This window comes from Salvelinus fontinalis, chromosome 2, assembly GCF_029448725.1.
Source record: "Salvelinus fontinalis isolate EN_2023a chromosome 2, ASM2944872v1, whole genome shotgun sequence".
Taxonomy (NCBI): domain Eukaryota; kingdom Metazoa; phylum Chordata; class Actinopteri; order Salmoniformes; family Salmonidae; genus Salvelinus; species Salvelinus fontinalis.
The window spans coordinates 86,132,800-86,143,791 of NC_074666.1; the positions used below are offsets into that span (position 1 = coordinate 86,132,800).

General features: G+C 41.1%; 1 protein-coding gene across 1 annotated transcript; it reads left to right on the top strand.

Annotated features, from left to right (window-relative positions):
* Positions 1-90: 90 nt before the first annotated feature.
* On the top strand, positions 91-8,437 carry LOC129830188 (paired mesoderm homeobox protein 2-like). The gene is made up of 5 exons (XM_055892533.1): positions 91-3,378; positions 3,528-3,635; positions 5,182-5,928; positions 6,266-6,423; positions 6,685-8,437. The coding sequence occupies exons 3-5, from the start codon at positions 5,694-5,696 to the stop codon at positions 7,123-7,125; spliced, it is 834 nt and encodes a 277-aa protein (XP_055748508.1). The 5' UTR covers positions 91-3,378; positions 3,528-3,635; positions 5,182-5,693; the 3' UTR covers positions 7,126-8,437.
* The last annotated feature ends 2,555 nt before the right edge of the window (positions 8,438-10,992 follow it).

Here is a 10,992-nt window from a genome sequence, read left to right on the forward strand (position 1 = left end):
AAAGTGTGAGTTGTTTTGCCCAGTGTCACTGACTTCATCAGAAACCCTCTCGAGGGAGTCAAAGGGGTAGCCGAGACAACGTGCAGGCATGCAGGTAACCCAGCTAAGTGTTCCTTCCTCACCCATTTATGGAAAATTAACCAAGGCAGTAATTGTTCAATCACACAGACCAAAGCGCTGTTTTGAAGGCTGCATGTGGGCAGGCTGTTTTGGCCAGCACTGAAATGTACTTTGCTGGTGTTGGATTACATGGAGAGGAAGCAGTTGGTTAGTGATGGGAGAATCTTATGTTAAGGTGGAACATGCCCACACTGGTGGGTCAGGGGACGCTGTTGTCCGTTGGGACTGACAGCCACTCTACATACTGCACACATGGGGCTGATGAAAGCAGCCTCCTTCAATGAGGTCCACACATGTCCAATGATCTGCTACCCTTTTAACATGTCATAATTGATCAGAAGCTAGGGGTGGAAATGTCTTCAAATGTTCAACTGATTCTGCCACCATCATGGTTTTCACTGTTATAGATGCTGTTGTGCATAGTCAATTGGATACAAATTGGAATGAAAAAGACTCTTGGATGGGTTGACTAATTGTCCAAATATGTTTCTTATTGCTTGTAGTGCAAACAATTGTGCTACAATTTCTTCACCAAAAAAGCCTCTTGTCTTATTTAGTTTGTATTTAAAAACATTTTACCTCGCATTTGTTTTGAGTGTATTTTTATCTCTATACTTTTCCAATTTAGTTAGAAATCTATTGCTTTTAAACTATCTACTGCAATTGTTCTACTTGTCTGTGCTCTCCTCCCACTGTTTGTTTTTGGGTAATGAGTTAATTGCACCTGTAAGGTGTTCGCTAGTTCACACTGAGTCTGGAGTTGAAAGTTGTTTGTGGTTATCCATCAGCTAGCAGCAGATGCCGTAGATGCCTGGGCTCTTGGTGAGGCGCCAACGTCCCATTGGCTTGGTGGCAGTGAGGCGGAACAGAGATGAGTGACAGCCAGTGAGGAGGAGGAGATGGAAAGAGAGGGCTGTCATTAACTAGCCTGATGGCCCACTGACATGCTAATAACCTCTGCCTTGATTCATCATCACATCAGACTAGCATTTGATGCCCTCAGAAGCACCTGGTGCTGTGGTCTGTACTAAAACTGTCTCAATGTGCCATGCTCCGAGTTAATCATTTTTACTGCTGCACATTAGGTATTTTGTAACAGCCCTATCATGGCTTTATGAAAAGTCACAGATTGCAAACCCATAAAAATTAGTTTAAAGAGTTGTTTAAATGTTAATTTGATGATTTGCTAGTTCATGTGAAAGTGGACAGTGCAGGAAGGTGGGGGTGAGTCCTTGTCTCTCACTCACCCCTGGGAGGGGCCGCGATGTGCCTCTACCTGCCCAGCACACCTGTCTTCCTCTCCTTAGATCATCTCGTCTTCCTCCACGCATGAGTTGCACTTGGCCGGCGTGGAAAAAATGTGGACCGGCTCTCGCCTCTCTTTTCCCCTGGCACTTTGAAGCCTAAAGTGTGATTGCTCTTGGATCGTGGCCGCTTTCCCTTGAACGTTTTGTCATGAAAAGCAGGTTGGGCTCTCAGCTTTATCCCATAGCCAGTGATCCAGAACTAAACCAATCAGCCTGCTCTCTGCAGGATACTCTTAGCAACCAGAGAGAGTGAGGCATCGAGCAGATAGGGGCTTCCTCTGCTCTAAAACACATGTCCCTTTGTCTTCCCTGGATGTGACAAACACATCCATCACAATAATTTAATAAGAGACGGAATTAAATTCTACTGCCATGCTTTGATTTAAAGTTCAAGTTGGTCAATAAGAGTAAGTGCAACCACAAGCAACCGATGATGAGATAACCTTGCTGTGATTTCATATGGCATTATTTTGACAATTTGCAATGAATCGGAAATAAAAATGTGGAGTTTAGGTAGACCCTGTCTGAAAAATCTGCCTGGCATTCTGAAAAGTCATTAGCAGCAGAGACAGTTAAGTGACAACCCTTAAGCTTCGCTTATGCTCTCATTAACAGTTGATCTTATCAGTGTTCATTGCTGCTTATTACAGACCGCAAATTACACCAGCCATATGCACAGTCCCGTGACACCAACGAACATCATCCATCTTCACAAGACATTTGTCAGACCTTTAGTCGGATGTTTTGAAGTGTCACTAATGGGTGAGTATTAATGATATTGTGCGTTGTTCCCAATCTCTGTCATCTAAGTTCCTGTACTAACACATCCACAGTTAAATCTGATAGTTGAGCCAGTTTCAAAGGTCCTTTAAAAAGAACATTGAAGGCTTTTGTTATGTATGGTACATGTATTGCCTAACACTGCACTAACCTAAAGAGCTGCTCTTTATGTTGGTCTTATACTGCAGAGTATTGGCATTTCTCATTTCAACATTCCTTGTATTGCTTCTCTTGTCCTCTTTGGAACTATCCCTTTACATTTACATTTGTAAGCCATATATACGAGCTCAAACAAGTCCATTTCAAACTAGAGTCAGTAATGGAAAAAGAGGCACAACAACGTTGGTGGGTTTTTTAAATCCATGGAGATTGTGCATTTTGCCCCCAATGTTGAATGCCCACTAATGATGCTGTGATTTTTATTGAAGCCTGCTGTGGAATTCACAGGCTGCCATGTGATCCAGGGACCTGGGAATACCTGAGAGACCAGTGAAGACTGGTGTGAGCCACTGCCATTGTTGTCCTAATGCCTCCTTCAATTATCCACAAGCAGCTCATTTGTACACGAGCCCCTTACTGATGGCTAAACCACCCCTGCTGTTTTTTCACCAATTTCTCCCCTGATTAGCTGGATCAATGGGCATTAGAGGAACCCGGGACAGACCAAACACAGCAGGGAGAGGGGATCTACTTTCAGACATCCCAGAAATCCCTCTGTCTACCTGTGTGCCAAGGACAAATGGAACGGAGATGGCCATTCAGTATTCAGTGCTAACCCACATACAATGTTTATTTACCCACCCTTCAAACTAGACACTTTTAATCTATTTTCCTTTTTGCTTTAGAAATGACAAAGCCAAGAAATTACTGGGGGCTGCTGGAGCAGAGTGAACGTTGATGCCTCATTGTCGCACGCATACACACGCACCAATAAACATGCTCACAGGTTCATCTTAACATAAAGATTGTCCAGGTATTTCTGATGTTTGTCTATTGACCTTTATACCTGTGCGTAGGCTTTATTTAGTGTTTGAACAGGTGTGGATGAAAGCCCCACTGGAGAGGAGAGAGAGTTGCTGTCCTCTGACTAGACAGTGATTCACCTTCCCCTGGTGTTGGGAGCATGGCTTTGGCCAGATGTCTCCTGCTGATGTTCTGGAACTGATCAAAGGTATGCAGTTCAAACCGCCAGTCTGTGGTGACAACCATGACAGTGGCATGTTCTAGCCGCCGTCTGATCCGATAAGCAGTTAGCGGGGTGTGTTAGGTGATGCGTATCTCCGGATTAATTGACACACCTGTGTTTCATTCACATCATAGACAGTCAGTCCTCATCATGATCAACTCATCAGAGATCCTTCAACACCGGGGCCACAGCTGGGCTGCTTGGGAAAGGTGTGGATGATCTTTAAGAGTATGCACAGCAACGTGAGTTGACTATGTGAGAGAAAGAGTGTGTGTCTCTCTGTCTGTGTGCGTGCGTGCGTATGAGACCTAATTATTGTGTATACGTTTTGTAGTGGATACGTGTAGCTCTTGTGTGAGAGAATGCTCTCTCTCTGTCACGGTCTGTTGGAGTACAGTGCTGTATTACCTTCCTTCCAGCATGTGTGGAGATTTACTTTGAGGCCCCGTACTAAGCTGTGATTTGGGACAGTTTACCTGATGACATGAAAGAGGGATTGAGTAACTCTAACTTATTACACAGTAACAAAACCTGCTTGCATATGTGTATAACACTGGTAATACCTTTTTATAGGTTTATTCGATTTTATTTAAATGTATTTAAACTTGGAAAATCCCATTGAACCCAAGGGAGCCCTGCACACAATCATACAAATTCATAATATTTACAATTCCAATGCTTGCGGTGATCATTATTGCCATTAATTCCCTATCGATTGGAATCTCTATGTCAATGTATTTGTTATAGTCTTTATGTTAGGATTGTGTATATTACTTGGAGAGAAAGAGGAGATGTTTTAATAAAAATACAAATCTGGTTGACATGAAATAGGTGCAAATTCCAGTTGAAGCTTAGCTGTGAAAGTTATCTGTTTTCAAAGGCCAAGGAGCCCTGACCCACAGCCATTGTCAGTGAACTCTGTCTTCAGCCGAAGACCAAACAATACCTTCTATTTGAACAGGTGATCCTATTTTAGATGGAAGACTAGTAGAGACTAGATGGGACCACTTTAGTCATTTAATGACAGCATTTCCAATGTTTTTGTTGAACGTTTCATTTGAAAGATTAGACCTAGCTATTAGGAAAGCAATTATTTTTAATTGTATACATTTTTGGGGTGTATAATGACTGCATTTAGTGTATCTAACATCCAAAATGAACATCAGATCAGGAAATAAGTGTTAGGTAAACATTTTCGATCCAGCTAATTGTCATCATTCAACTTCATGTCAATTAGGTGATTTAATTAGCGTGAACATGTTTACCTTGGCAACAGTGGCTCTGTGTTTGGCACCTCTGAGCCTGTTTTGATCATCTCCGAAGGGCTGTACCAGTTGGTCATCGGAATCGTTTCTTCTTCTTCTGCTTGACAACTATTAATTGAAAGACGAGCGATATTCTCAAATATTTGTGGTGTACGTGTTCAACTGAACGTTCAAGCTTTGTTTTTTTAATGTCATTTCCACACTTTGATGTCTGATCCATCACTTTGATTGACATTTACGAAGCTAAACGATGTCTTAACTTGTTCAAAGTAAACCTCAGACACCAAATCCATGCAGAGTGCAACATGAAATTGAGAGTGGAAGCTGCTGCTATAATGTAAGTTGAATGCAAAACATTGTATGGGATTGGTGTGTTGAAGAGGATAAAGTGTACATTGTGGTTCTAAATGGACTTTGATTGAATGATACCATGGTGTGAAAATCTACCTGGAGATGGATCATGGGTCAGATTCACATTCCTGTCTCCATTTCTCTGAAGCCCAGCCCTCTCTCTCACACCCAGGAGTCAGTCTGGGCCCACTGTGAGTCATGTGACTGCTAAGGAAGGAGGAGGGAACAGCAGGATAGGAGAGAGAACTTCACCAGACTAAGGTGAGACCCCCTTACCTGCTGAGTGCAGTCCTCTCTCGCCTCCCCACCCATCACCTGCATCTCACCTGAGCTCCTCCTGAGTCTCCATGTCAACCTTCATCTTAGGCAGCCTTCTGGATCGAGAGTCAATGTATGGCTGATGACTGCAATTCATCCCTCAGAATTAATGGTGGAAGATTCTGTGACTTCTTTCATTCTGGATCTGGTGATGTACTTCATTAACAGCCCTATTATATTTCACTGTGGTAAAGAAGCCTCAAGACTTGACCTCTGCTCCATCTTGTGCCAACCTCAACAAGAATGTTTACTCTGATGTTGTGAAGTGCTCCTGAGATACGTCCCATTGTTTTGGTATCAGACTGTCCCCTTTATACCAGTGGATTGACACTTAAGACTCTGGACTCCTCTAAGAGCTTTTGGATAATGTTTGGCCCTGGGCAGTTGGTCTCCACTCTTCTACCTGCAGTCTTCCACTCCTCCGCAGCTCACTTGTTCCCTGCGTTCCCCACCAGACTGGGCTCCCCTCCACAGATCCTGATCCCTGGGCCCCTGATCAGCTATGAGTCCCTGCGGAGTTACTTGCAACCAGAGCCCTGCAAAGAGGCTCTGTTCCTGGCCACACAGGCAGCTGGGATGGGGCAGTTCACGGCCAGCATGGGTAAGTTCCAACCAACAGTCTGCCTTAGAATGTCAGAATTACTGTAACTTTGGAGAGCACATGGATATTTACATTCATGTGTGACAATTTATTACAGATACGTGTTGGCTTATTAGTTGGTGGAATGTATTTTCTCATAGAGAATCATTGAGCACTGTCTAATGGCAGTGTAAATGTTTACAAAAGATTTTCCTAACAGCTCCTAACAAACAATCAATTATCAAGCACGGTTAAAGAGGGCCTAATGAACAGCGGCGCTAATTATCCAATCTAGAGCCATTAGTTCCTTGTCAACTGTTGGCGATTGTGTAATTGGCGGTTGTGCTGTGCTTTCCAGATGAACAGAGGCCAGTGAAGCAGCGTCGTGCGCGGGCCAACTACAGCAGCTGGCAGCTGGAGGAGCTGGAGAAGACCTTTGAGAACACCCACTACCCTGATGTCTTCATGAGGGAAGCTCTGGCCCTCAGACTGGACCTCATCGAGGCCAGAGTGCAGGTACGATCCCAACACCCTCTTCCTTCCAAACCATTTTCACTAATGCATGAACTCTGATTTCTAGAAGCCATCTTTGTTTCTATCAGCTTTCATGCCACAATGTTACTGTATTTAATATATATATATAAATATTATTTGTTTATGAATACATCGAAAAACTGTTAAAGTGGATACTGAAGCATTTTTCTAAACTTATGTTTTCATTGTAAGAGATTTCACTCTCTCATATTCTACATATTACATTGGTTCTATTTTCACCAGGTGTGGTTTCAGAACCGCCGGGCTAAGATGCGGAGGCAGCTAAAGTTACAGGGCCAGCTAGGAGAGCCATTTCCCAGGAAGGACAATGCCAAGGACACAACAACAGACAAACCCAATAAGAGCTTACCGGAGCTAGGGAGCTCTGACGGCGAGCACTGGGAGAGGAGGCAGGAGAAAGGAAGCTATCCCTGGACTAAAGTACCTCGTTCTGCTGTGATGACCACCCCCATACAGGGTATGATTCAGGGGCCAGCAGGGGAATGGGAGGGGATGGAGGGACCCAGTCCAGAAGAGTTCCGCTGCTGTAGCATTGCCAAGCTGAGGGCCAAGGCCAGGGAGCACGAGGCTGAGATCCATAGCACTGTGGCCAGATCAGGAGGAGGAGAGACATCAGCACTGCAGACACAAACACAGAACACTGACGACAGAGAGAGCAACTGATATGGCTCTTTCTCTATGCATGGCTTTTGCAAACAGGTCCCGAAGACCTCATCATGGTTGAGGCAACTTGCCTAAATACCCCATCCTTGGTTTTATTCATTCTGTTATTCAATGAGGATATGAACTAACATTTACAAAAGGTGCTGATTTTTTTGTTTAATATTATATAAATGTATTGTGTTTTGAAATGCCATTATTTTTCTGTACTGGACATCTTTTTCTATCAACAATCACGCTAAACGTGTATTTTAAATGCTCAGACTAGGAAGAGGTGAATATATAGTATATCCACAGCAACATCTTATAAATATATAGTATATCCATAGCAACATCTTATAAATATATAGTATATCCACAGTAACATCTTATAAATATATAGTATATCCATAGCAACATCTTATAAATATATAGTATATCCATAGTAACATCTTATAAATATATAGTATATCCATAACAACATCTTATAAATAAATAGTATATCCACAGTAACATCTTATAAATATATAGTATATCCATAGCAACATCTTATAAATATATAGTATATCCACAGTAACATCTTATAAATATATAGTATATCCACAGTAACATCTTATAAATAAATAGTATAGCCATGGTAACATCTTATAAATATATAGTATATCCATAGTAACATCTTATAAATATATAGTATATCCATAGTAACATCTTGACATTTTATCCTTAATGTTTCTTTATACTTTGGCTGAACAATTTCAGTTTCTATCAAGAACTATCTTGAACTCTAGAACACATGAGACAAAGATGACATTGTTTCACATTCCCCACTCAGGTGGTTCATTTTATTTAACCTTTATTTATCCAGATGAGTCAATTCAGAATAAATTATTAAATTAACACATTCATGGTTTTTCACACCTAAATAAATCTGTGCACAATACATGTTAAACTCAGACATGCAGTCCTGACCTTCATCCATCACCTCAGGGTCTTTAGATATTCTGCTGTATTACTGGTGACTAAATGCTCTTACATTAGCCATCAGATTAGGGTCAAATTAAGAGGAAACGCTCTGATGACTTCTCAATGACCTCATCGATGACAAGCCCAACCCTGGCCGGGGCTATCCTGTTACCTTCACTGCAGACCGAGAGGCAGGATGTCTGCGTGCTGCCACAGGCCCTCGTAGGAAACAATGGAAGTGGCTGAAAAATGACTGGCCCCAATGACAGGAACGCTTTCTGAGGATTACGAGCCAAATACATGTTGTTTTTTGCTGAGAAAGATGAACTTTTTACAACAGTGCTGTCATTTAAATACATCAGAGAGGCTATCACTGTTTGTATTTTTTATAGGTATTGTCGAAATGTATATTAAGACGACTCACATATTGTATCGTCTTGAGCTATACCGTATATCGATGTTTAAAAAAGTACAGTCGGCTAAAACATATTTGCAGGATGGGACTATAAGAATAGCCTGTATCATCATTATCACTACTTTTCCAGAGATGGCACTATTTGTCCTACTAAACCTTATTATGTTGATTTTCAGAGCATGGAAAGAGCAGCTGTTCCAAGTCTAATGGATTTTCAGCTTCACAGTCAGAGCACTTCCTTCGGGCTTAGACGTTGGCCTTTTTTGTATGGCCAATCTCCTGTATGACATGAACAGCCTTTAGTTCTGTGGAAGAAACATGGGATATGACACCACTTGGCCAAGGTCACTGCAAATTCCAATGCAGAATCTGGGGATATGAATTGGGAGTTGGAAGGATTGTAATGAAAGGAGAATGTAAATATTGAGTGCAGGGCCGGCCCTAGCCTTTTCGGGGCGTTCTTGACAGCAGAGAGAAACATTTAAAGTTTAAAATTTAATTTCCTGCAATTCTACACATTTTGCCATGGCGCGGAGAGAAAAATGTGCAGTTATACAGAATATTTACTGAAATTCTACATATTTTGCCATGACTTATGATATCTGATTGAGAGTGACTAACAAAATCAAAGGGGGCCCATGCACACATGCCCTTCGTGCCCGGTAGATAATTAATTTGCCCATGACTACTACAAGTTTAGATAGCTAGGTAGACTAATTTACCAATCTAAAAAATGCTACCTGACGAGCTAATTGAGTGACTGACATAGCAAGAGAAAAACTGCTAATGCACGACATTGCACCTTGTGTATTATCCTATTCTAAAGCTCAACATTAAGTCGAGTCCCCTATTCATTTTTTTTAGTTGGGGGCACCATAAAGGCCGTGGGTCGAGCGCCTGTGTCACTTATGCCCAGGGCCGGCTCTGCTTGAGTGTTAGTTTGAGTCTTCTGTCTGTTTTCAAAAGTCTCTCTGTAGTCTAACAGTGCCCCCCTCTGGTAATGAAATCTCTTCTCCATTCATGGGCCTTTTATCAGTTAGATTTTCTCACCTCCTCCGTCCTCTCTTGCCTCTGATAAAGGAACAAGTTAATCGATGAGTGAACGTGGATGGAAATGCGCTTACTTGAAATGATACGGTCCTTCTCCACTCACTCGTCATTAGGAAAATTACGTTTACTGGGGTGGATCCCAAAATAAGTGTAAAGTGATCAAAACAAATGAAGTTACATATGCAAGAGATTTTGTAGATAAAACAAACAATAAGTAGCATATTGTTTTTAAACGTGTGCATGTTTTTCTCCTCTGACAAAACAAAAGCTGATTCCAAGGGGATGTGGAAGATTTCAAAAGTCTTCCGTGGTAGGATACACATGAATATCCTTGATGAAAATTGGCTATCGAGAAGGGGAGGACACCTTCGTTTGTCTACTAATGACTTGACACACTCTTGACCACTTCTCGGTTTCCTGGTCATGGAGGAGAGAGGACGGAGGACGATCTTTTGCTCAAACGAGAAAACCCCATAGGTATTATTATTACTGTCCTTCCTTTATTCAATCATTATTGTATATTCATTGTCAGAAGCATATTTATTGCCAGTGTTCATTTGCTTCAGTAATAATTCAACTATCCATATCTTTATATTATGTAGATTTCAAGGTCTGGTAACACATATTTTGTTATTATGTTAAAACAATTAATATTTTTTAAAAACATGTTAATACAACGTTATAGTGTAATTGCAGTGTTACTACACAAGTTTTTCCCAATCAATTTTGTTTTCTTTTTTTTGGTATGTTGTTCCTACTTTGTATTTGGCTACTTGTATTATTTACACCAAGTAAATGTATTTTTTTTTTGCTGTTTGTAAATATATCAATGTCCATCTAATCTCTTTGTACGTTATGCATCTAGTTGAGGTTGTCGAGTTCTTGGTGGGTCAGTTTCTCCTATGTTGGGTCATACTCAAATTTCAGACACACTCAAGTTGTTCTTGATTGTTGTCCAATCTTCATTTGGACCCATCTCATTTGGGTCAAATTTGAAACCACCATTGGTGACCCCAAATGGGTCAGTGGGTCTGGATTAATTCGTTTAATGGAGACTTTAAGCCTCTTCTGAGTTTGCAACATGTAACTAAAAATATGTATCATTGGTTTTTCGAATGAAAATGACCCATATGCAAATGACCCATATGCTAATGAGCAAACAAGAGCTCAGCCGAATCCTTTGTATTCATTGCCTAATTGAGTTGCTCATTAAGGCTTCAACACTAATGTCTGCTCATTAGTGCGTTAATGTAGCCTATAGCCTATTTTGTCCATGAAAACTATTGATATTAAAACCACACAGACTTCAACAATAGTGTAAACATTGATTGTATATATATTTTTATACCAATGATTACCTTTCTGAAATAGACTATTCAGGACATAATGCAAATGAATATTTGATAACCGGACAGACACTAAAAATTACCGATTAATTGCCAACACTGTGATTATTAAAAAGT